The sequence below is a fragment of the Pipistrellus kuhlii genome, unplaced genomic scaffold (genome assembly GCF_014108245.1).
Source record: "Pipistrellus kuhlii isolate mPipKuh1 unplaced genomic scaffold, mPipKuh1.p scaffold_m20_p_2, whole genome shotgun sequence".
NCBI lineage: Eukaryota > Metazoa > Chordata > Mammalia > Chiroptera > Vespertilionidae > Pipistrellus > Pipistrellus kuhlii.
Genome location: NW_023425515.1, coordinates 49,481,453 through 49,508,266, shown reverse-complemented (window position 1 = coordinate 49,508,266; position 26,814 = coordinate 49,481,453). Strand labels below are relative to the sequence as shown.

General features: G+C 46.8%; 1 protein-coding gene across 27 annotated transcripts in view; it reads left to right on the top strand.

The window, feature by feature from the left end:
- The window catches only part of KALRN (kalirin RhoGEF kinase), a 640,493-nt gene that overhangs the window by 229,630 nt on the left and 384,049 nt on the right, over positions 1-26,814 (top strand). For all 27 annotated transcript variants that reach the window (XR_004989615.2, XM_036447859.2, XM_036447857.2 and 24 more), the window contains exons 4-5: positions 6,670-6,862; positions 9,503-10,015. Coding sequence is in view for 26 of the 27 variants with exons in the window: in XM_036447859.2 (XP_036303752.1) it covers positions 6,670-6,862; positions 9,503-10,015 (706 nt within the window). In the remaining variant the exon portion in view is untranslated. The remainder of the gene's footprint in view (positions 1-6,669; positions 6,863-9,502; positions 10,016-26,814) is intronic.

Sequence of the window (26,814 nt, the reverse complement as noted above, 5' to 3'; positions counted from 1 at the left end):
CTACATGGTTAGCGAAAGTCACTAAAGAGGAAGAAACATCGGCATCAAGTTGTGACAATGCTTTTTTTGGAGATAACACAGGCTCCCCGAGTGCAAACCGCCCCAGTGACATGTAATGAACAAAAGAACAAATGGTCTAGAACTGAGTACAAGAAATATCTGATCAATCATCCGGTCATCCGGCATGTTTATGTTCTGGGTCAAGAGTCCCTGAGGGCCTATGAAAAACAGTTCCCAGCTCAGTTTGAAGGGACTGGGATTCATCATGGAGGGTGAGGAGCTGGCCAAGGGGGCTTGGGTCTCAAGTCCCAGATGGGAAGTGTTGGAGCAGGGTGACGGGGCAGTGGCTGCATTCTCCCTGTGAAGTTGGGGCTGGGAGATGGGAGGGTCACTCACTCTCCTTCCACCTTCTCAGTGGATTTAAAGGCCTGCTGTCCCAAGCTTCACCTTTCTGTGTCCACATCCTCACAATACACAATGCAAAGATTCAGCCCCTGGAAACTTGATTTGGACTAATATCTTTGAAAAGGTAAATAATCTAAAGGGAAGAGAGGGGTAACCTGTTAGTTATATTTCAGTATAACTTGCTTTGCTCAAAATGCTTTGCATGTGAGCACACTGAGTTTTTCTCCAGCCTCTTTGCATTTTTCCCTCAGGCTCATCTGCTTTCTTCTCCCATCTCTTAAACATTGATATTCCATCAGTGTTCTATCCTTGAGTCAGAAGATGGTTCGTCTGATCTTACTCGTTTTCACTGGGTGATCTTACTCCATTCTATGCATATCAACTACCACCATCTGTGTGTTTATTCATTCAGCAAATGTTATTGAGCACCTACTAGGTGCCAAGCACAGTATGACTCCTTGGTCAAGATTTGCAATCCAGCTTTCTTTTTAAATATCCAGATGGTACATTACCTTCAGAATTTCATTTATATATGAAATATTAGTTATGTTGTCATTATTCTATATAATAAAAGCCTAATATGCAAATTGACCAAATGGCAGAACAACCAGCAGAATGACTGGCAGAACGACTGGTCACTATGATGCACACTGACCACCAGGGGGCAGGCACTCAATGCAGTAGTTGCCCGCAGCCCACAGTCCCCAGGCCAGCCCTCTAGTCACCCCACAGATTGGTCCTGATTGCCAGCCATGCCTAGGGACCCTACCCATGCAGAAATTTTGTGCACCAGGCCTCTAGTTATAAATAATTAATGATACAATAATAAAAATAACTAACATAGGCTGTGTTTATTGAGACAGGGATTTAGGTGCAAATGATTTTGTAAGGTCATTCTCTTCTGGAAAAACTCGTGAGGGAGTGGGAGTTGGAGAAACAGAGTAGAAAAGAGGAAGAACCAAGCAAGGATGGGGTCCCAGTCTAGTTATAGCAAGGGTGTGGTTCTGTTCTAGTCAGAGGCCTACTGAGGATGGACCGAGCAAGGATGTGGTCTCAGTCTAGTCAGAGTTCTACTGGGAGGATTCGGAGGCTCTGGAGCCTAAATCTCACTTCAGAGGCACTCTGCATGCAGGTAAAAAATCTGAGCTTTGGCACCCTTTACAAGAGAAGCACTGTCCTTCCTGGGCTGTGTGTATAACTTCCCACCTGTGTCTTGGAGAAATGAAGCCCATCAGCAAGGCCCCAGAGATGGTGCAGGTGTAAGCTGATGGCTGCAATGCTATCAGAGCTGGGGCTGGCCCAGTGGGCAATAAAGGAGTCGTCAGTGGAACACCAACAGTGTCTCTTGCAGCCGGAGACTTCTATCATCCAGACCATGTGCCTGGCACCGTTATGTATATTAAATTTAACCCTTAAAATAACCCTGTGATGTATAGTTACTATTATTCATGTTTTACTGTGCAGGGACCGAGGCATAGAGGTTAAAAGCAACTTGCCTAAGGTTTCCCAATAAGTAAATGATGGAGCTGGGCTGTAGACTGAGGAGGGATGGTTCTAGATTCCACACCCTTAACTGCTGCCTCTGCTCCCTCAGCGTATTGAGTCTCCGTGTATACCAGGCACAGTATTAGCCACTGGGCACCCAGCAATGAATGCACACAAAAACCTCCACCCTCATGGAGTTTATTTTCTAGTGAGGGAAGAATGACAGTACATGAATAAGTAAAATATATGATCCAGATGGTAGTAAATGCTAAGAAAAAATAAGTCTGGGGAGGGAGAGAGGGAAGGAGCGAGGGAGAGCTGGGTGACAGCTGAGGCTTTAGGTGGGCCAGCCCAAGGACATCTGCACTAGGAGGACCTTAACCAAGCTCCAGAGGATGTGGCTCCTCTGATTCTGCCATTGCCACTCCCTCTGGCTGAGCCTAGCATACTCCCACCCCCCTGCACAGCTGGAGGCAGTTTTTCCATCATGCACCCCCCGGCCCCAGTGGTGGTCCCCAATTGTCCTCAGGATAAGTCCAGCACTCCCACCATCCTGATTCTAGACCTGTGCCTCTTCTCTGGAGTACAAATGGAAACACGCATACCCTCTGTCTCAGTATTGAAAATCAATACATCAGGCTAACAAACTGTTAAATAAAACACGTTCTATCCTTCTACCTTGACTGATATACCTTCACAGTGGCAGAGGAGGCCAGCCTCATATTTGGACTTATTGGACTCCTGAGTTCCCTGCCAGAACTTGGCAGCACAGGGAGACGAGCCCCAGGCCATGCTCTGCCTCTCTCTGTGCCCACTGCCCAGCTTGTCTTCCACTGTGCCAGGGTAGAGGGGAGGGGGTCTCGCATGCATGTGGACTCCACAGCTCACACATCCATGGTCTAGCCACACCGTTGCAAAAAGCAGTCCTTTACCACTCCTCAGGCTTATGCATGCTCATGCTGATGGTGCTGCTTACCCGAGGATTAGACCTGGGGTCCAGCTGCACAAGGGCCCAGAGTGTAGGCTAAGAGCTCTTTGGGCAGAGAATTTTAGGGACTCAGATACTTGGAGCTTCATTTACAAGGGGGTGGAGGTACAGTACAGACTTTATCTGGGCAAGTCTCCTTGGCCCCAGGGAGGGGTTGGAGAGGGGAGGGTATGCAAGGGGAGGCCAAGCCTGAAATAGGGCTGTCGGAAGCACTCAGAGCATCACTCTCTTCCCTACCCTTATGCCTAATCTAGAGTGAATTAACTTCAACTTTCTCAGTGTGCCATGCTCCTTGGCTTCTGTGATTCTGTAATGTGGCAGACTGCAGAATAGAGGTCATTCATTTGGACCCCTTGCCACAATTTCCCTCATCTTCTATGAGCTTCCTAACAAATCCTCTCATTGCTGGGACCCTTAACCCCCACTGCCTATGACCAAAACGCCATTCAAGTGGTGATGATGGTGGGATATAATAGAATATAGTGACCTGAGTGTGGGCTTTACAGTCAGCAGCCATGGTTCTGATTATTTGCGTAGCCAGTTGCTCATCCTGTGACCTACAGCAGATTCTGTGCCTCAGTTTCATCATCTCTTATATGGAGGTTGCATGCCAAGTTTATAAGGTGTTGTGAGGATGGTGCAATATCGTATGTCAAGTGCCCAAGCACAGCCCCTGGCATAGAATAAGCATGCAGTGAGAAGTTCTTTTCCCTCCCCCAACTCTGCTTCTTACTTGAAACCAAACACATAAAGCACCAGTGAGAGACCAGGTTGTCTCACAGAGATGCCAATTACATTAGCTCCCAGCCCTGGGCCTCCTTCCCCGTCTCCTGAGTGAGTGAGAACTTCTGGAAAATGTTAGTACCTATTTCTACTGTAGTTGTCAGAAACCTGCTAGCCCACTTAGATGCTGGGGTAGCCACACTCCAGCTCTTGGTAGCAACACCGACTGTTGCTAGGGATGGCGGTTTCTCATGTAAGCACAATTATGGCAACAGGGATGGAGCAGATGCACAAAGAAGTTGGTCATATCATCGTCTGACCTAAGTGGGCATGCAGCAGATGTGAGTCAAGCTGAACAAAACTAAGCTCACGGAGAAAAGTCATTAAGTCCCAGTAGGAAAGTGGATGAAAGAACTGCGTAGGTATGTCACAGAAGAAATACTTCTGGACCTATAAGCTCCAGCTAGTAATCAGAGAGGTGCAAATTTAAATGGGCAAATATTTCTGTGCTGATGAGAATGTAGTAAGGGGATGGAGGGGATCTCATGGGCTGCTGGGACTCTCATGCACAACATGTAAGTTGATATGTTTTTCTACAAAGTAGTAATGAGAATGATTAAATAAGGCATGGTAAAGGTGCAGAGGGATGGACTATATGTCATTCGGTGTGCCAGTTTCCAAGAAATTTTAGACAAGGAAAAAACTCTATGTCACAGTGAAAAGTAGAACACTCTATGGTATGAAAATTAAATGCACAAAGAAGACTGGAGGGAAATAGGACAGTGTGTTATAAATTCCTGCCATTAGCATCTCTTATATAAACTTTGAAGTTTTCTGTATTTAGCAGGTGTTTCTTTTCTAATGGGAAAGAAATTCCATAATTTAGGGGAATGGCACATTGCTTTCATACAATAGATCAGAGGAAATTATTTGTGGATGACTCTGGCCACTTGTTGACACCCATTTGGGAGAAACAAAACTCCCCGTGCTGAGTCTAGTCCTTTGTATCAGCAAGAAGAAATGGAAAGTCTCCTGCCTGAGCAGTTTCCCATCTAACTCGGAGGCCCATGGATGTTGCCTTATGCTTGAGACATCCACACTGTGCCTGAGACATCACAGGGGCTGTGGTCTCTTCACCAGGCTGTGACATTCTCATCACTGTTGCGATTTGAGAATGAAGACTGAAAAAGGTATTTTGCTTCCATTTGTGGCTTCATTCTTCCAACTGCGGCCTTACCTCCAGTAGTGGGAAGCGATTGGTTGGTGGAGGCACTCATCTGTGGGTCATGTAACATGCACGGCGGCTTACGCAAGTACAATCTAGGGAATAGGAAATTAAGTGAAAGACCCTACACCGGTGTTTATATAAGAATGTGAATTACCCAAAGTATAGTCTTAGTTATAAAATAAATGGATAGGTTAAACAAGCCAAGAAGAAGAGAAGACCCTCTAACTACCAGAACCTAAACTTTCTTCCAAACGAATATGTTGAACTATTTTGACCAACCCCCCTCCCTTTCTGATTCTTAGGAATTATAAAGTCCAAGTGTTTAAACAAAGTTTGCTCTTTAATAGGTTACATAGCAACATCTTCATTGATTCACTTAGGCTGGTTAGTTTTGGTTTTCACTGTCACTGCTTCTGGCCTTGAGTAGCTTCCCCTCTCTTAACTTCCTGAAGTAAGTCTTTTAATACCCTGACTCTTACAATGGAAGTGCACGAGACAACAGACTGTATCCGTCTTTTTCATCAGTCCCACATTTGGCCGTCTGAATAATCAGCATGACTCAACAATCTGACTTTTTAAATATATCTCTCTATATAATATTTATATATAAAGAGGTAATATGCAAATTAGACCAGGACTCCTTAATGGGTCATGATCAGACGGGAGGCGGTTGCACACTCAGATGAGACCAGGAGCGGAGATGGAGACAGAAGTGGGGGGCCTGCTCAAGTGGCAAAGTGGCTTGGGTGGCTCCAGAAGAGGACACAGGCAGGGAGGCTGGGGGACAATGCTAGTCAGGCATGGATCCCAGTCCCCCCCCCAAACACACACATGGGGCCCTGGTCCGGCCTGATTCCCCAGGCAGCAGACACTGCACAAGTCAGGTGTGGGTCTTGGCCCCCAGTGGGGTGTGCTTCCTCACTCTGCAGGAGGTGAGGCACCTCCTCGAAGGATTTCAATCATGCACTGGGCCTCTAGTGTGTGTGTGTGTGTGTGTGTGTGTGTGTGTGTGTGTGTGTGTCAATAAACATATATATATGTTGATTTCAGAGAGGAAGGGAGGAAGAGAGAGAGAGAAAAATCAATGTTGAGAGAATCACTGATCAGCTGCCTCCTGACCAGGAATCGAACCATGACCTTCTGGTTCATAGGTTGATGCTCAATCATTGAGCAGCACCGGCCTGGCAACAACCTGATTTTTTATAAGGTAACAAACATTCAAACTACAAGTGATGCATCTTAAATACAGTGGTGGCAAATATGCCTTATTCATACTTTGTGTACCACCTCTTATCAACTGATAGGATCAGCTTAGAATCTTTTATTGAAAAAGGTTCTTTGGCTCCGTTTGGGTTCATTGGTAAAGTGTACCAGTGACTGCCATTGCTAGGGCATGGGGAAGGGCAGTCCTCATGCCAAGGTTCTTCCATCTCAGCTGTTAGGGCCTCGGGGTCCTTGTTGGTACAGAGCTTGTCTTCAAATAGGGAAAACACAATGCTCTCCAGGAGTGAGAGAAACAAAAACTAAATGTAAAATCAAACAGAAATTGGAATACCCAAAGGAGTAAACACCCCATCAAGTGCCAATGCCTATAGGGAAGGCTGAGTCATTTGCTGAGTGCTAGGAGAAGGCAGATATACTCCAGCAGATGGGGTTAAGCCAGGAAGGTTTTCTGAGGCAGCACATTTAGGTGGGACTGGAAGGCAGCCAGCAGACCTGGTGTGAAGTTGGAAGGGTGGCCCTGACAAAAAGGAATGCAGATTTCTGGATGCGTTTGGACTGTGTACGTCCAAGTCTCAGCTGCCCAGAGTGACCATGCCGGGCCTCTGACCTCCCACAGCGAGGACGTGTGCAAACGTGGCTTCACCGTCATCATCGACATGCGGGGCTCCAAGTGGGACCTCATCAAGCCCCTCCTCAAGACGCTGCAGGAAGCCTTCCCAGCCGAGATCCATGTGGCCCTCATCATTAAACCCGACAACTTCTGGCAGAAACAGAAGACCAACTTTGGCAGCTCCAAATTCATCTTTGAGGTGAGCCAGACCGCTCTCTGAGCACCCCTTTCCCTTCTGCCACCCACACATTTCTCACTGGGCTTCTCCATCCTCCCTACTGTACCCGTGTCTGTGGCTGACATTTCTGGATTCCTTGGCTACTGTGGCTTTACCGGTTAGTATCTAGGGAGGAATAAAAGGATCAAGAGATTGTCCTAATTGCGCAGTGTCAGTAGGCAGTTCTGTGTACTGTTGGTGAGTGTGTAAATTAGGACAGTTGTTTCTGGGGGCAACTTTGTAATTTGGCTCAAATGGCTTAAAAAGAGTTTATAGCTATTGATCTAGTAATTCTTCTGAGAAAACATTTTTAATATAAAAACTAAACAAAACCTCTTGAAAATCTAATTATAATTATAAACAGATAATGGTCTACAAGGATGTTCATTCATCATAGTGTTTTTTGCAATAATATACACATACATATATGCATATATATATACACATATGCATGCACATACATATAGTTTGTATCCTGAGTATCCATTACTTTTTGGTAACATTAATACACAAATACATGAAGCCATTAAGATCATATTTAGTTATATGTCAATTATATCTCAATGCAAATCATATTTAGAAAAATAGTGTCTTTGAAAAGTGCTTATGATTTTTTAAAAAGGCAGGTTTTTAAACAGTCTGGGCAGTATAATCTGAAATCTGTTTTTTGAGTGCCTATATGAAGAAGACTGAGAGACACGTGAAAATGTTAGTAGACTATTAGAGGTGGCTGGATTAAAGGTGATTTTCATTTTCTTTATATTTTTTTTTATACTCAAGGAGAACGTGTTATTATTTTCTCTTTAGCTAGGTTTTCCCAGACATCATATAAGAATTTTTAATGGTAACACAACAGATTAAGTCAATGATTTAGGAACCTTTGCTCCAGCTAAATCCAAGCTGTTCCCCTTTCCTGGAACTCCAGCCCTCATCTGCAGGGGAATGACCTTTGTGTATGTGTGCATGTTAGAAAGGCAGAGCTGCCCCTAAACTTACAGTGACTTTCCATCCCAGGCCCTGTCCCCTTAGGACAGGAGTGCCTGGGTGTGGCATGGTGGCCCTGGTGGAGCACAGCAGCCTGACTATCATAGCAAAGTGATTCTCACTCTGTTTAAATAACACAAAGAATTTGACTTGGCACCCCTACCCAACATTAGGAGCCCTGTGCTTTAATATATATATATATATATATATATATATATATATATATATATATATATATATATATATTATAGGGGAATAGGGGAAGGGGGGGAAATAGAAACATCAATAATGAGAATCATTAATCAGTTGCCTCCTGCATGCCCCCTGCTAGGGATCGAGCCCATAAGCCAGGCATGTGCCCTGACCAGGACTCAAACCATGACCTTCTTGTTTGTAGGTCAACGCTCAACCACTGAGCCACATCAGCTGGGCAGGAGCCCTGTGTTTTGTAGGTTTGGTTTTTGTATATAGAGGTGGTGATAACAAGCTTATATATTTATAACCTGAAAAGAATGAAAGTCATCTTTCCAACAAGCCCTTAAACTGTGTTTCAGTGTGGCTGCTCAGCCCTTCCCCTGTTCCTTCACCACAAGTTGAGCAAGCTTGTCTTTGCCTCCTAAATAAAAAGTAAGGAGAGAGAGCTGAGGTCTCCCACTCAGAAGAGTATTTATAAGATAGTGCCTTACTGACAGCCAATGAAACCCCGCATGCAGGCTGAGGGTACAGGCTTGTTCAATAGCAGATATGAATGACTAATTGGTGCCTATAATCATGGGAGACTTCCTGGACGTGGTAAACGTGGAGCCAGACTTGAAGGGGAAAGTGCTCTAGAACAGGGCTGCTCAGAGTTTAATGCATAGAGTCCCTAGGGACCTCGTTCATTGTGGACTGTGATTCAGCAGATCTGACTTCAGAGATGCTGCCTTCCAGACAAGCTCCCAGGTGGTCTTGATGCTGCCGCAGAGGGCCACGCTTTGAGCCGCAAGGACCGAGATTAGCAGAGGTTTAGATCAGCAACTGCAAGTTAGAATCCCCTGGTGAGCTTTTAAAACTACCCGTGCACACACTCCAGTCCAGGCCAACTAAATCAGAGAAGGGTATCTGCGACCAGGAGAGTCTCGGTGTTGGCAGAGGCCCACCCAGCCTGAGGCAGGAAGCTAGATATAGACCGTTGCAGCCCTAAGTTGACCCATCTTGCTTCATGCAACTGTGATGGTGTCCTGGGTCCTGGGCCTGGGTGGGTTTTCAAGCTGCAGAGAACTAGACCCTCAGGCACTCCTGCTTCTAGCATCTGAAGTCCTTCTGTGGTGATTGGGGGGGATGGAGAGGAGGAAGATGAAGACAGCTGAGTCTTAAAGGCAGCCTTTCCTGGAATAGCAAGTGGTGGGCAGGTGGGGAGGCTTTTGGAGGCAGTCAGCTGGTCTGTTGGAACTGCTTATCCTGGCTGATTTATAGCTAATGACCAGCAGGCCACGTGCTCCCGCACCGGCCCTTTCCTGTGCAGCCTGTGGTCATTACTATGTGGACTTACCTTGGCCTCTCCCCTTGACTTTCTCCCCTCCTGCCTACAGCTGCCCTGCTTTCCCCTCCCCCTTCCCCCGACTTCTCTGACTCACCCTCTCTGTGTCTGCCCTCCAGACGAGCATGGTGTCCGTGGAGGGCCTCGCGAAGCTGGTGGACCCCTCCCAGCTGACCGAGGAGTTCGACGGCTCCCTGGACTACAACCACGAGGAGTGGATCGAGCTGCGGCTGTCCCTGGAGGAGTTCTTCAACAGCGCCGTGCACCTGCTCTCGCGCCTGGAGGACCTGCAGGAGATGCTGGCTCGGAAGGAGTTCCCAGTGGACGTGGAGGGCTCTCGGCGGCTCATCGACGAGCACACTCAGCTCAAGAAGAAGGTGCTGAAGGCCCCGGTGGAGGAGCTGGACCGGGAGGGGCAGCGGCTGCTGCAGTGCATCCGCTGCAGCGACGGCTTCTCAGGGCGCAACTGCATCCCTGGCAGCGCCGACTTCCAGAGCCTCGTGCCCAAGATCACCAGCCTCCTGGACAAGCTGCACTCCACCCGGCAGCACCTGCACCAGATGTGGCACGTGCGCAAGCTCAAGCTGGACCAGTGCTTCCAACTGAGGCTCTTCGAGCAGGATGCGGAGAAGGTAGGAGGGGAGCCGGCCCACCTGGGGCTAGGGTTTGGGGCCGGGTGGCCACTGCTTTTAGGGAAACTGATCGAGGTTGCCGGTTCAGCTTTCTGATTAATGACTTTTGTGGAAAGTTTTTTTTTTTTTTCTTTTAAGTGTGTGCTGGTTTTAGCTGGTACACATTTATTTTAATCATCTCTGGCTGTTTCTCATTGACTCCTTAAAACTCTACTTATAGAGTGTTTGTTATGCGCCAGGCACTGTTCTGAGCACTGAGTATAAATTAACTCGTTTTAACCCTCTGAAGTCCTTTTTTATTTTATTAATTTATTTATTGATTAAGGTATCAATAAAGATACCACATATTTGTTCTCAACCCCCCATTCCAATCCCCCACCCCTCCTACCCACGCACTCACCCCCCTATTGTCCTTGACCACTGGTTAGGCTCATATGTGTGCACACAAGTCCTTTGGTTGATCTCTCCCTTTTATTCCCCCCCCCCCCCCCCCCCCCCCTCTGAGGTCCAACAGTCTGACCCATGACTCCTTATCTCTGGGTCTGTTCTTGTTCATCAGTCTATGTTATTCACCATTTCCCCTAGATGAGTGAGATCATGTCCTACTGGAAATATCCTTATAAGAATCAAAAATGAGATGAGCAATAATCGTTATGCTGAAAGGCATATGAATCAGTCTGTAGTGAGCTTCTTTCTGGCCACCAGTTCTGTAGGCAGGTGTATAATCATTATCCCATTTCACAGGTGAAGAAACTTACAGGCTAAATAGCTCGGCCAAACAAGGAAGTGCAGTGCGGCTGCCAAGCCCATGCTTTCCCCCCAGTGCTGGACACGGCCCCTCCTAGGACATGTTTGAATGGTTCGAGCTGGCTGAGCAACAAAAATAATAATACTGTTATCGGCCACAGTAACAGGACTGAGGGATTAGTGCTGGGCAGTGTACTCCGCTGTTGACAGAGCATTTCACATGCAGAGCCTTACTTAACTGCATAGCTTTCCCAAACTCGGAGGTGCTGGTGCCGCCGAAGTGCAGGGAAACAGAGTGCTCCCTGATCTTGGGGCCACAATGGCAGATGTGACATACGAATCCAGCTTTTTTCAGCTTGAAGTCAGGGCTCTTTGTGCCACTCCGCTTCACTCTGAGGGTTTTTCCTCAGCCGCTCAGCCAGCACTTAAGCAGGCCCCGATTTTCTAGCAGTGAATTTTCATAGCTTTCTCCTTATCAGGGGAGATATGAGAAAGGGAAAAAGAAAAATATACCATCTAGTGCTTCTTTGCGGAGGACACAAAGGTATCTTCTCCAGGTTTTTTTTTTTTTTTTTCAAGGTAAAGAAGAGAGTTGCTATTATATGTGCTTCAGGGGGGAGTGAAATGGACTCTCCTCCTATCAGTTTTCTGGAAATAACTTATATTTAAATGCATAATGCTACGCAGCATCTCTCAGTAACCTATGCATTTTTACAGACAGTGTCTAGTGTAACGGTTTTGTGTCTTTTCAGAGCTCATATTGAAAATGTCTCTAGATATTTTTAAGTGATGAAATCAGAATATGGAACTATATATTATGCATAGATGCATAACCCATGGACACAGACAATAGCATGGGGAAGGCCGAGGATGGAGTGGAGGGAGACTAAAAGGGGGAAAAAGGAGCAAAAATCACAACTTTATATAATGATGATCCTAATTTATGTGAAAGTGCCAGCATAAGTATGACTGGAGAAAAATTCAACTCAATAATAGTTTTGATTCTCAGAGGCCAAGCTTATGGTTAATTTTCATTTCTCTGTATAAATTTCATGTATTTTCCAATATTTTATAATTTATAGTCAGAAGAAAATCAATACATGCCATTTTTAAAGACTGCATAGCCCTTTCTACAACAGAACTTCTGAACATCATTTAAGTCAAGGGACATGTAAAAACTTTTCCTGTGTAACCTTAGGAGTTGCAGGGTTTTCCCTGACTTCCCGAGGGCTCTTTGCCCAGAGGCCTGCCGGTCTGGGTCTGACCTGGCCTGTGAAGGGCCACTTGGATTATGGAATCCTGTCACCGTCCACCAAGCTATGAGATACCAGGTCAGGAGCCAGCGGCTCTGGGAAGCCAGTCGCAGGTCCTGTGGCTGCTATGAGTAGGGTTATAAAAGTCTGGAATAGCTCCTTTCTACTCAGGATTCCTTCTGCTCTGAGGCAGGGAACCTGCTTTGCAGCCTGGCCTAGGTAGCCATTTCAGTGACAGGGGCAGAGGGGCACAGGGGACGAGGTCTGTCTAGATGTATTTTAGAGTTTGAGGCACTTGACAGCATCCCGGAAGCTCAAGGGTAAGGGAAGATGGCATGGAGCACAGATGGTGTTCCCAAAAACAAGGCGAACCACATACCTTTAGCACCAGAAGACCCCGGTAGGGAAGGCTGACCTAGAGTCAGACAAGTGCCAGTCCACTGGGCAGTCACTGCTGCCACACATACATTCTCTCTGTTCATGCTCGCAAGAATCACATGGCATATTAGTATTCCTCTTTTATAGTGGAGGACATGGAAGCTCCGAGAGATGGAGTGGCCTGCCCAGGAGCACACTGCCAATTATTAGAGCCAGTGTTTTATCTGTCTCGAAAGCCCACCCAAGCTCTTATCCAAAAGCCATACTGTCCTCTGCTCCTAGGACCTGCTTCATCCACCACTGAGCACTGCTTGTTAGTCCCCGAGTCCCGCCCAGGCCCAGAGGATGCTAGGGAAAATCTCAGATCCCACCTCCCCCTGCTCACTCAACAGCAGGGCTCAACCATTCTGTGGCCCCTTCTCATTTGTAAATGTACAAATAATATATTTAGGCTTGGAAAATAATTATTGAAATACAGTTAATAATTTAAAAAATAGCAGTGACATGTGCTTCTTTAACATGTTAAATAATAAAATCTACTTGACATCTCACAATTATCATTGATTTTGAAGTAACAATGAGCAAAAATGATATTTTGGGGCAACTAACCCTGATGTGATATGAAGATGTGTATTCAGAGGTACAGGTATTGTGAACAGTAATGTAGTTTGTTGCCTACACTCATAATTGAAGAGAATGCTATATTTTAGTTGGGGGGATAAGAACACATATGTAATACCTTAATCAATAAGAAAATTTAAAAAAATAGTTAAAAGAAAAGAAAAATGGAAAGAAAGGTATATATTTTCCCCCATCCAAGTACATGGTCCCTGAATCCAGTACTCTCAGTTTAGGTTCCATGTACCATGGCGTTCTCATGCCTTATAAAGAAGTGTGTGTGCGTGCATGTGTGTGTGTGTGTGTGTGTGTGTGTGTGTGTGTGTGGTGTATGGGGGTGAGGGGGAGACGGGAGAGAATATAATAAACAAAACAGAGGGAGGGAACGGATGATGGGAAGGAAGCAGCCCAGGAATATTTTGTCATTGAGTCAGTGGTGCAAAGGCTTGACCCAGCTGCCACAGAAATGTGCTGGGAGTGAGGGAAGGGGAGAGAAGCAGCCCTTTTAAGTTGCTTCAAGATGAATTTAAAATATCTGTGCAGACCTAAGTGCCTCAGCCCTCTACTTATTTGGTGTTTTTGGAAGGGGGCGAGGAGGGTGGCGGTTTGGGGGAGGCTGGGTGTATGCAGATACACATCTAAACAAGGGCGTGAGGAAATAGTTACTGCGTGAGCCACGCCGAGCTTCCTTTCTGGTGGGAGGCTTTTCGGAGACCTCTGATTCCAGATCCGGGAAGCTCTTGGCAGTCGGAGGAGTCTGGTGCTCATCCAGCTTCTATTAAAAATAATAATAATAATAATAATAATAATAATAATATATAATACAGAGGAAGGAAGAGAGATAGAGAGATAGAAACATCAATGAGAGAGAAACATCAATCAGCTGCCTCCTGCACACCCCCCACCGGGGATGTGCCCGTAATCAGGGTATGTGCCCTTGGCTGTAATCGAACATGGGATCTTCCAGTCTGCAGGCTGACGCTCTATCCACAGAGCCAAACAGGTTTTGGCTCAACTTCTAATTTTGTTAAGGGTGGGCACTGTCTCCCCTCTGGCCTTTGGGGTAACAGCGTGGTCCCATGCCTTGAATAATAGGTGGTGCTCCTCATTTGCCAGCTGGCCCTCGAGAGTGAAGCCACCTCTCAGCATCCCCATGACCCCTGTGGTGACTTCCTGCATTCTTCATCTTGGGGGGAAGAGAGGGAGTCATTATCTCTACCAGTGAAGCATTTAGGGAGGAGGGACTCTGCTCTGTAGATAATTCATAAATCAGGGCACCTGTTCATCTAATAAATGTCTGTTGAGCAGCTGTCATGAGCCCAAAACAAGGCACTTGGATGAGGAGGAGTAGGCCAGGATTTTTGCCCTGGAGTAGCGAGCTGTCCTACCTATTATGATGTGTGACTGCTGTGTGCACTTCCCTGTCCTAGGCACAGCCTCTGCGGCTGGGGAGTGTTTAGAGAAAGGTACATTGCAGCACATGTGTCAAGCACAAGGCCCGCGGGCCAAATCCGTCCCGCCAGGCCTTGCAATGTGGCCCGCACCGCGCTGTCATCACTGCACTCTGCTGCGTTTCCATCACAATGACAGTTTATGACTGTTCAGTAAACCATTCGGCCCGCGATTTAGGCTGGATTTTAGATTTTGGCCCCTTCTCTGATTGAGTTTGACACCCCTAGTTTAGAGAAAGGTACATTGCAGCTCAGAAATGACAGGAAAGCCTCAGTGAGCAATCTGTGGGAGAGCTGGGTAAATCAGAGGCAATCCCAGTACCATACAGTGCATCTTGCTGGAGTGTGAGCACCGTGGCCTCAGCCCCTGCCCTCCTGTCTGTAACCAATGGGCCTGTCCCCCACTGTGTTCACCAAACACAGGCCGGGCTGCTCCCTCATTAGCCCTGCGCAGGTTACGGCTCTCTTTGCAGCCCTGTTTCACAACCAGCTGCCCCTCCACTGCCGGGAACCTGTGCGAAGGTGTCTGCCCTGTAATCAGGTCCCATTCCCAGAGAGAAGGGAGGTCTCTTTCCCATTAGGAGGCAATTTGTGGTATTAAGGGCCATTAAGTAGACTCGTCGATGTCCTCTTGGAAAAGGGAAGGGTGGAATACCACTTAGGATCCTCCCTAATTTCTTTCCCTTTCCTGGGCACCTAGGACAGCTTGAACAGTATGACTGGAAGAGACCCAGATATAGAAAAGTCTACCTCCCACGCACTGTAGGAAGCCCCGTCTTACCATTCTGATGGCAGCTGTGTGACCTCACCATGCCCGTCTATGTGCTGATGCCAATGATGAGCACCAGAAAACGCTGAAGCTCTGCACTGCCTGCCTTCTGAGATGGGGAAGGCCTACAACCATCTAGTCTTTACAGGGAAGGAGAAGTGCTTAGAGGGGCTCCAGTGCCTATCTAGACTTAACTGATGGAGAATCCTTTGTCTACTTTGCTTCTGAATAAAAGAGGCTACATTGATGTCCATCCATGGGCCCACACCCTAGTTTTGCCCTAAGCCATTCCAGAGGGAGTATAATCCCACTTCCTGTGGGGGAATCACCTGAAGCTTGGGCAGAGCTCCCCAGTGGGGTTTCCTGTATTGGAATTGCACTTATTATCAGTTGGGGCAGCACCCTGTGTCTGTTTCATGTATAAACCTGTGCTTGGGACACCCCCACAAGATCTTTGTCACCACGCTGGGCAAGATACTTAGGTGCCCACCTCCTCCATGAGCAAGGCATCTGCCCAGATGAAGACCGCTCCTTTGCTTAGGGGAGACTGGCCTCACCACACCGCCTACAGGAAAGCTCCCTTTGAAGAACTTAATTTTAAATGTCTTCCTGCATATTCATTCTTGCATGACGAAATTCTGTTCCAACATGTTCGTGCTGAAATGAAGCTGTATGAGTGGGGATCTACAATATATTTGTCCTGGGAGGTCACTTACTGGTTGGATCCATATTTATCCTGGGATGTCCCTTATTGGTTGGGAGACCTTAGGTACATCTTTGACCTCTGACCCCCAAATATTTATATATATATATATATATATATATATATATATATATATATATATATATTTTTTTTTTTTTTTTTTTTTTTTTTTTAAACACCAAAGATGGAGAATTTGGGCTAGTTCAGTGACTTCTGACTTTTCTTCTGCCTTCACATGCACTGTTCTCATGTATGATACTCTCTCTTTGGAACAGTATCTTTCAGCAGGAGAAGTGGTGCAGGGCATGTGTGTGATCACAGCCATGGTGGCAGTGCAGTGGCCCTGGCGTGGAGACCAGGCTTGTAAGGGGACATAGCAGCATCTCAGCATAGTTTGATAGAGACCCCCACCCGCCCCAACCAAATGTGCCTACCATCCCTCCTCCTTTGAGACTTGCAGCACCAAATGATACCTATGGCCCTTTACTGTGACTCAACAATTCTGTAACAGGTTTTGCTTTTTTGCTATTCATTCTTCCTGTATATCTACAGGAGGCTCTGTTCTTTTCATCGTTGTTACCTTGGGTGATGATGGAAAATAAATAATGTTTCTTAGCAAATAGAATCAAAATCTGTTGAGTTCCTTTCTTGCTTTAAAAATAACCAACAAAAGTCCAAGCTGTTGCCCAAATGGGATGGTATGTGTGGAAGTGCCCAGTTCCATGCCCAGCCCAGCATAGCTGCTCGTTGGGCATGGGCTTCCCTTCTCCTGCACTGTTTTCATTATGATTTACTCTTCAGTCATCTAGCACTTGCTGAGACCATGCAGAGTGTCATTGATGCTATCTTCCAAGTGAATTTGCTCCAAATAATTTTTAATGATCCCTAGTGGAACAAAATCAAGAATTGAGCTTCGAGAGAATTGGAAATTATGATGTCGATGCACGGGGGGCCTCATAGATCACTAAGTTGCATGGTGTCCCTGGGTGAGACACAGAGAGGAGCGCTCAGATCAAATGGGGGTCATATTTGATGGGTCAGAGTTGGGGGAGATGCCACTGGGAAATGTTTTTGGAAAAACAATGTCCTTGAAGCAACCACAGAGGCAGTTGATTCTGCCCAAGGGGGTGTGACTGCCCATCCCCATGCACCAGATATTGCTGCTCTCTGTCTGGGGACTACACTCTAGAAACCACTTCTCTATCCTCAGGTTCAGGGGCTCAATAATTACTGGCCAACTAATAAGAATAGAGCAAGATTTCCCATGGTTCTCTCCTGAGTAACAGGTCTGGTGTGGCTGCAAGCTGGACCCTGAGCTGAGAGAATGATACAACGTGTGCTTGTTGATGACCTACAGATGGTCATAATTTTGACTTTCCAGTTGCCAGCTCCTTTACCTTTGAACCCTGCTGAGATGGTTATTTTTCTCTCTATTTGTGTGCGTCGTTGGTTGTGCATTTAGACTATATAAAAAGATATGACCAGACCATGCAGGCTAGGATAAATCACAGCTCACTCCTCTGTGCTTTCAGGGTATAAAGTGAGAGTGGGCAGTAGGGGAATACATTTTCTGGAAACTTCTGAGGCACTTGTCACCTTCTGCTTTGCATTATAGCTAAGAGTGTCTTATTCCTCTACAAACGCGGGGCCAGAAACACTTCCTACAGTCCATCCAAAAAATATATCTATGCATTTTTGTATTATTGGAGATCTGTGCAAACAAAATACTGTTACTCTCATTATTTATGGGGCCAACTGGGTGAAGGGCATCACGGAAGGCGGCAGGGCTCAGTGCTGAGGGTTACATGCTTATTGTTCTGCTGTTTGTATGTCCTGTTAACCACATTAGCATTCAGGACATCCCCAGGATGCACTGCCACTGAGCAAAGTGTCCACCACTGTTCCCGACACTCTTCCTCCAAAGCATAAACAGTTCTGATCACTCCCTGGGGCCCAAAGTAGGACCCAAAGTCTCATTCTGCCTGGGGTGATGCGAACCAATGGGGCCAGTGTGGAGAGACTGCGCTGTGTCTCCTTCCTGCTGGTCCCTGGCCCACTGCCTCCTCTCTTCACCACAGTTCCCACCCCCATGCCTCTCAGGCCAGCAGTGAGTATGACTCCACAGTCATTTGTTAAACTGAAGTGCCATTGTAGTAATTATAATGCACAGTCTTTTTTTTTTGAATGTTGGTTTTTAAAGCGTTCTCACACCCCTGACCTCAGGAGAGTTTCTGGTCCAGCCCTTCCTTTTGCATAGAAAACTTTGACCCAGGAGCTGAGACCTGCCCAAAGTCATCCATCATGGGGGGTCATTGTTTGGTCTCCCTTCTACTTTGTGTGGCGGGCTGAATGTGAGGGTCATGTTATAGATGGGGAAGCGGAGACTTGGTGAGTTGGGATAGAGACAGGTAGGCACATGGGAAGGTATGCTTCTGAGGCTGTTGCTTCCCCAACACCCCCAACATACCCACCACCTCCAGCACCACCACCAGTTGCCTGAGTCCTTCCTGTGGGGAGGGAGGCTTCAAAGAGCTGCGACCTTTGGGAGCAGGCAGAAGGGCAAGGTGTTTAGGGTCAGTTTATAATTTCCTGCCCCCCTCCATTTTTTTTGAGAAAGGCTCCAGTGCCCATTACCTGACTTTTTGTTTTTTAGAAAGGCTTTAGGGCTCTCTCAATCCTGCCCTCCCTCCTCCTAAGGGCAACAAAACCACCCCCCTTCACTCCCCATTGACTGGGCTCTGGGGGAGGAAGTGTGTCTGTATTCCACCCCAACACAGGACACAGTGTCCTGTATTATTTCCAGCCTGCTGGTCCTGGGAATCTCTGCTTACTTTTTCTCATTTCCTCCCCTTGAACATTAGAAACATTAGATTCCAAAAATAATCTAAGCCACAATGTTCTGCACGCTGCATGTGTGCGTGTTTTCTCCCAAAGCTGTTTTTCTCCTCGATACATCCTTTCTCTCTCTCCCCGTCACCTGCATTTCCCGCGTATGCTGTGGTCGCTAGGCCTGCACCAGAGGTGTGGGTGTGGGAGCAACCAGAGGAAGGAATGCTTGGCAAGGGAGGCCTGGCTCCCTCCCAGGTCTCTCACGAGGGCTGGAAGGGTCCACGACCTGAATGGTTGTATGCGAATAGCCTGCCTGTGTGGCCTCTCCTCACGAATCTTTCCTCATGAATGGACCCTATAGAACTGCGGAACATATGGTTTGTTGGCCCTTGGAACTGAGGACATGAGCACTGTGCTAACAGTACGTTCCAGAACCCAGGTTGTCACACGGGTTCTGTCCACAGCACTGTAGGCGAGCCAGGAAAAGGAGTGACAGTGAAAGGAGTTGTTGGAGGCCCAGGAAGTAACTGAGAAACATTTGTTTGTCAACATGGAGTGCCTACAATGTGTCAGGACCTCAGCTAGGTGCTGAGGACCTTGGCCCTCCAACCCCCAGCACTGTGGGGGCGTGGAGGAGGAGGGGGGAAATAGACACTGTGGGGAAAATGAGGTTCAGCATTGAGATGATTCTGATACCTCATAAGAAAAAGATGGCTTAGAAATAGTAACCCCTCCAGGGGTTAGACCCTGGTTAGACACAAAGGTCTCTGTTCCTTACTCAGCAGGAGTTAGGTTTGGGGGCACTAGTGTATATGGGAGAGAGAGTGGGAGTTAGTCCAAGAAAAAAGAGAAGCTGCCAGCTCTGTCCCAGTAGAGGAAGTGGAGGAAATGTCTTAAGTACCTTTTTGAAGACCGAAAGACAAAAAAAATTGAGTCAGTGGGGTGGAGCTTTTCAAGATTCCTTTCCAGGCATTTTACTTTGAAGAACCCATGTACCTTCCTTCCCTTCACCTTCTGTGCTACCCTGCGGCACCCCTCTCTTTCCTTTCCCATTGTGACCTCTCTTCTCCTTGACCTTGCACCTCCCACAGTCTGTACCTAGCCGCCCTTTCATGCACCCATTCTCTCTGCACTTGTTGTTTAGCTTCCCTTTGGCAGTCCTGCTTCCTTGGGTGGATCTAAGAAAGAGCTCCGTGAGTGGCTCAGGCCTCTCATGGAGGGCAGAGAGAGCACAGGCCGGAAGAGCCAGCAAAGGGCTTCTAGAAAGACAACTGGCTTTGCAGTCACAGAGACCTGGGTTTGAATCCCAGCATAGCCACTCCCTAGCTGATAAGCTATCTGTGGCCAGCTCACCTTCTCCAAGCAGTTTCTTTGTCTGTAAAATGTTAATATATGCAGGATTGTTATATGGATTTAGAAACATGTAGAGCCTGGCTGGTGTAGCTCAGTGGTTGAGCATCAAACCAGGAACCAGGAGGTCAAGGTTGGATTCCTGGTCAGGGCACATGCCACGGTTGTGGACTCAATCCCCAATAGGGGGCATGCAGGAGGCAGCCAGTCAATGATTCTCATCATTGATGTTTCTATCCCTGTCTCCTTCTCTCTTCCTCTCTCTGAAATCAATAAAAATGTACTTTATTATTTAAAAATGTATATAAAGCATTGGTATGCCTAGAATTCAGTAAGTGTTCAATAGACAATATTATGGAGTCAGATTTGAGCTGAGTCACATAGATGGGGTCAGGAGTAGAAGAGAGGCCTGGGGAGCAAGGGCGAAGAGTGCTCCCTCATTCACCACAAGGATGCCGAGCAGACAGCGGGCAGCACATGGCAGCAGGGCATGGAGGGGACCTGTTGCCTGGAGAAACCAGGAAGGGACCTTGAGGAGGACCTTGCCACTATTAGAGACAAGATCTGCTGCTAGTAGAAGGAAAGGGAAATGGAAGCATGTGACCAGGTTGGCAAGATCTCACAGCACTGTTGCTGAAGATAAGCCAATTAAATAAGTGCCGGATATTTTGCTGGGGCTGGGCAATTGGAAGACAAACTGGAGTGAGGCCTTCCCACATTGGAGCACAGGGCCCTGGTGAGCAAAGAGCTGCTGCACAGGGAAAGCTCGCTGTGGTGCCAGTCACTGCTATGGGCGCACAGATGGCAAAACGTTCAGTCAGAGTTAAAGGTGTGGGGAAACGGAAGAGCATGTGCAAAAGCATGGCAGCCTCAAAGTCCAGGGGGGCTCCAGGGGCTCCCACTGTCCGCTGTGACTGAGGTCAGGATCTATGAGGAGGAGGACAAGAGGGAAAGTCCTTGACATGCCAATGACCAGGAGTCACGACAAAGAGGGTCAGAAATCTGACCACTCCCAGGGGGCGACCATGAAACCTGGATTCTGATGAATGGTTCAGGCCGGTCCAGGAGCCTCTGAGAATGCTAGAATCTTTGAATCAGTCAGAGGATCTAATCCTTAACCCAGGGCAGAGCTCCTGCAGCCACCCTCACCGACATGCATTCTAGACTCTGATGAGCATTTCTGGTGTGAGGAAGCCACAGCTTTGCGGGGGAGCCTGTTACACAGCACCATTTGTTAGGAGGTCCTCCTCCCACCAGGCCTAGATCTGCCTTCCTGGAGCTTTCACCATGGGGTCCAAGCTTTGCCCTATGGGGTCCCCTAAAACTAGCCCCTTCCTTCTCCCACAGGATAGCCCTCCAATGACTCGGAGGCAGTCCTCATTGACCTTCCTGGAGGTTTCTGCTCCAGGTGAACTTCCATCTCTACTCTTTAATGCGGCCTCCCTATGAGGGGCTTTTCAACTATTAGAATGGATGGGGAAGGATCCACATGTGTTAAGCTCACTTTCAAAAGTGAGAAAATTATTTTGTGCCTAAGTGCACTTGTTTCTTGTAGGTCAAGTTAGTCAGCCTGAAACGCCAAGATATTTCCACCCAGAGAATTATGTTCTGTTATTCAAATAGAGAGGCACTGTCAGATGTGTGGACTCAAGACAATGTCACGTGTACACGTAGATAAACTTCAATATGAACATGTTGAGTTGACAGGTGTCAGGTGCCCTGAGGTAGGTGTGCCCAGGTTAGCAGTCATTACTCCTCCTCAAGGAGCAGTCTCATTCCAGCTCCATCCCTGGTCCATGACTGTCCCTAAGCAAAGCTGAAGTTTCATGGTCTCATCCTTGGGAGAGTTAGAAAACCCATGTAAAACATGCAAAGGAACATTCATTCCCTGGGAGGAAATCTGCCTCTACTTGAATCTCAGAAGGTGTGTCCCCCCACTCCCATTCTACATTCACCAGGAAACCTCTCTTTCTCGCCCTTTGGCTCCCCTCCAGCCCCTCCTTAGAGATCCTTCCCTAGGATAAGAAGGGTCCTGCTGTGTGGACAGTTGCTGCTGTGCTGAGAAAAGACATGTTCTTTCTTGGTACAGAAAATACTAGCACAGGGGTATTCCGTTTTCTCTACATGAGCAGGTTGTCCAACAGGTCGTACCTCAGAGTGGCACCTTTCCTGCCCTCAGAGATGTAATGGGGAGCTGACCCTTGTCATGAGATGCCAAGAGGATGTGCCATCAGAAGGATATAGGCTGGAGGTGAAAGTGGACTTGATCATTCAGCCTCATCAGGACGGCCTCTCCTGTGTTTTGCACTGTCCTATCCGTTCCTCCCCTTTCCACCATCCCTCCTGCTGTGCCTACTGAAGCCCTCCTCTTGCTGAATGTGCAGTTCAAATGCTACTCTCTGCTCTTCCCTGTTGGAAGTTGTTTTTCTCTCCTCCGGGCATTTTCCTATGGCCCTTATCCAGACTGCTCAAAACGACCCTGTTCCAACCCATTGTGTAGTGTAGTTTTATGCCGAGTAATGAGACATTTATGCTCGAGGGCCTCATTCCACCAATTAGATTGCAGATTCCTGGGGGTCAGGGCCAGTGTCTTAGACAATCTGTGCTCCCCAGAGGCACACAGTCAGTGCCAAATGAAAAAATGGGCTGTGGCATATAGTCTGTACTCACTAAGCTGCCTGATGGAACAAACTTTTGTGAGGCCCCTGAGCTGGCACAAGAGCACCACCTACTGCTGAGTACTGGTTTCAAGGGACGCCACTCTAATACTCTCACCTTTTTAGCTAGTTTCATCTTGCAATTTGGAGGCAGGGAATGTACTCACTCAAGTGTGAGCAAATGAGGTGGGAGTGGGAAGGAGAGGAGCAAATGCTGCAGACACTGACAGAAAGAAAATGGGCCAGCCTGGCCGGCATGGCTCAGTGGTTGAGCATCGACTTATGAACCAGGAGGTCATGGTTCCATTCCAGGTCAGGCCACATGCCTAGGTTGCAGGCTCGATCTCCAGGAGGGGGCGTGCAGGGGGCAGCCGATCAGTGGTTTTCTCTCATCACTAATATATGTAGAAAATGGGCCAGGTGATGGACAGACTGGATGTCAGGGAGGAAGGAGAGCCCAGCTTTCATGGTGACAGTAGGATGGAAGTGGAAAGGACTCCCAAAATATTTTGGGAAAAGGATGGATCACTAAATCAAACTCAAAATTTAATTTCTTTTAGGACACAGGAAAGTGAGAGAAGGTTACTAAAAAATGTTGCCATGTGTGCCAAAACCAGTTTGGCTCAGTGGATAGAGCATCGGCCTGTGGACTGAAAGGTCCCAGGTTCGATTCCGGTCAAGGGCATGTACCTTGGTTGCGGGCACATCCCTGGTAGGAGATGTGTAGGAGGCAGCTGATTGATGTTTCTCTCTCATCGACGTTTCTAACTCTCTATCCCGCTCTCTTCCTCTCTGTAAAAAATCAAGAAAATATATTTTAAAAAATCAAACAAACGAACAAAAAAAACGTTGCCATGTGTTACCTGGTTATTGCATATCCTACTCTTAGGGACAAAGGCCCTGTCTAAACACAGGAATTCACCTTAGTCCTCTGAATAAGATTGTGAATGGAGGGTTTTGAGGAGCGACTGAGCTCTTTATCCCAAAAGTCCTTCTTGAGCTCCTGCAGAGGATGCTCTGTCGGCTGGGATCTGGAAGCTGGATGCATGACCAAGCACCGCCTCCAGGATGGACCCGAGCCAGGCTCCCTTGTGGCCCCTCACCTTCTGGGAGCCTTTGCTGAAAGAGGAGAGACAATGGAAAGAAGAGTATGAACTCTCTTCCTCACCTCAAGGTGAAGCCCACTTAGCACAGACCCCCTTCCAACCAGTCCCTTTCTGAGGGACTCCCAAAGGAGGGCCACCTCCTACTTAGCCGTGTGAAAATTTTTCCCAGATGTGCAAGTGATGGGCACAGCCTATTTTAGGATGCGTGGGAGGACTGGATGCGAACATCCAGCAGACACTCCATTTTTGCAGCAACAATAATAGTTACCACTTACTGAGTGTATCCTGTTTGCCAGGAACAAGCATTAGCTCATCTAAATGAACTTGCCAAGGGCCAGATCTTCGTTCATGCCTAAATTTAGCTATGGGACACAGTTGGGGCGCTATTTTCTTAGCTTGAATTAAGTAGGGTTTGACCTCTTCAATTCTAGATTTGGGGAAGTGAGTGAAGCACACTCTCTCACTCTGTTCCTGAAAATATTTTATCAGCATCTGTGGTTCAGAGGAAAGGAATTTGGGCCCTGGGAGTCAATATCCCGGGGCTGCCTAGGTTAACTCCTGGCTTGGTTGGTCCTGTGTCTCCTCTGCTTTACTTGCTGGCTCCTGGATGACCATTTCCTTTCCACAGAGGGATACTGTGTGTGTTGCCAGTGCTGCAGGGGATTCAGTCCAACAACAACAACAAAAAAACACACACAAAAAACCCAAAACAAAAAAAACACACAAAAAAACAAAAAACAACCTTAAGCACCAAAGACCCACCCTTATTTAAAGTCTAAAAATATTTTGTAATGTTTACTTTACAAAAGTCTCGGTGAGACTTTTCATTACATCACTTAGCATGAGGAGGGTAAGAGCAAGGAAGGGGGCCTTTTAGGCCTAACATAAGCACGTCCTTCTCCAGGCAGAGCTGGGTTGCTGCTCATTTTCAAGGACAGTGTGTAATTTTAGCCTGATGTCTTGCAGCCTGGGTTTCTCTAATCAGAAAGCAGCTCCTTTTGGTGACTGCCAGCTTATCCTGGCATGGAAAGGCATTAACATCATTCAGCATCTATTATGTGTCATACACTGCGCTGGACACCTTTCATGTTATCTCCTCCTTTATATTTATCTTCTTTGCCCCAGACATTGAAGGGTTTGTGAGGGGGAAAAAGAGTGGAGGGGAAGGAGGGGGAGTGGAGGGAGGGGGAGAGTCCCTAGCTGATGGGAAGTCTGTAATGTGGTAGTCGATTTTGTTTGTGCGATCGGGGCTGGCTTGGACTCCCCTTTGCAATGAAATCGATGCCTGTCTATCTGGGGATCTCAGTGTAGACATCCAGTTCAGAGTTAAAAGTGAATTGGCCAGGTCACAGCCTTTCAGCTGCCCCCCACTGTGGCTGAATAGAGGGTGCAGTTCCTCTGCCTTTAGACCTTTACCCCTTTGTGACCTGGCCCCTCCCTCTCTCTTTCATCCCTTCTCATTGCTCACACCAGGCCCTAGAGCTCCTTGTACCTCCTCACTGTTCCAAGTTGTTAGAAGCCTCCAGGCCTTTGCTCAGCTGTTTTCTCTCATTATGATGCCCTTCTCATGGACCCCTTCTTCACCCAAATCCTGTGGTCTCTCAAGTGTTGTTCAGTTGTTGCACCTTCTGGAAGCCATCCATGCTTTTCCCTCCCTCTTCCTCTGTCAAATTGTACCAAGGGCTCCTCTGCTATCAGCTCATAGTGTACACTTTTCATAATAGTTTTGAAATTGACAGAATATTAAATACATTTGTCTCCTTCATTAGACTTTCATCTTTTATCATCAGTTGCTAATTCAATGTCTGGAACACAGTGGGTACTCAATAAGTGGATAAGATATTATGCTAAGCTTCATGAACATGACACTATATTTATGACAACGATGTTTTTGGCTACAAGAAACAGAAAACTAGACTTTATTGCACTCTTCCAACTTTTAATCCTTTTTGACTCTTTCCTTCCTATTTTGTAAAGATGTTAATCTTGGTTATTTTAAAAGTCTTATCTGCTAATTCATAGCCTAATAATCTGTGGGTCTGTTTCTATTGACTATTTTATTTTATGATCAGCAATCTTTTCTGTTTCTTCATATATCTAGAAATTTATATTCTACACTGAATATTGTCAATGATTTTTTATAGGCTATTGATTAAATCATCCTTCTCTACGTACTGTTAAATATTGTTTTGGGTTGCTGTTAAATTATGGGCAGATCTTGATCATGTTGAGCCTTGGTTTAGTCTTTGCTGTGGTAGATCTACCTCCATCTTTTCATTAATCACAGGAAATAGGCTTTATTTTTAGGATGTGGTTTTTACATGTACAGCCTGGTCTTTCTGGGTCCCAACTCAATGGCCAGAGTGTTCACCAAAGTCTCTTCACACTAAGAACTCCTAACATGTCTCCAGCACTATAATTTCTGTTTAGCTCTCAATATCCTCCACCTCCCACAGCTAGATATTTTGGAATATTGCCTTGCATATGCACAGCTTAGGATTTTGCCAAGGACCTGAAGGAAATTTTAATGATGATTTTTAAGGCTCCTTTTCTTAGTTCCCTCCTATTCTATCACTGAAATTCCAGTCACTTTACCAGCTCTGAGCTCTAATCTCTTTATGTGTGTGTTTTTTCTTAGACTTATCAAGACTGCTGCTTTCTTCTCAGCTCTATTCTCTTGCTCCACAGTTTGGAAAATGCCCTCAAGGAGAAAGCCAGGGTGAAGTGAATACAGGGCTTAATGTGTGCTTACTTTCCTTCAAGGGCCATTGGTCCATGTTGGTTGTTTACCAATGCTTTCAGCTAGCTTATAGATGGGTTAAATCTGATACCAGCTGCCTGATGTTGGACAGACCTTAAATCTTCACATGCACTGTTTAAATAAAAATGCCGGTACATCAAAATTACCTGAAGTGCACCCACCAAATCGGAATCTTAA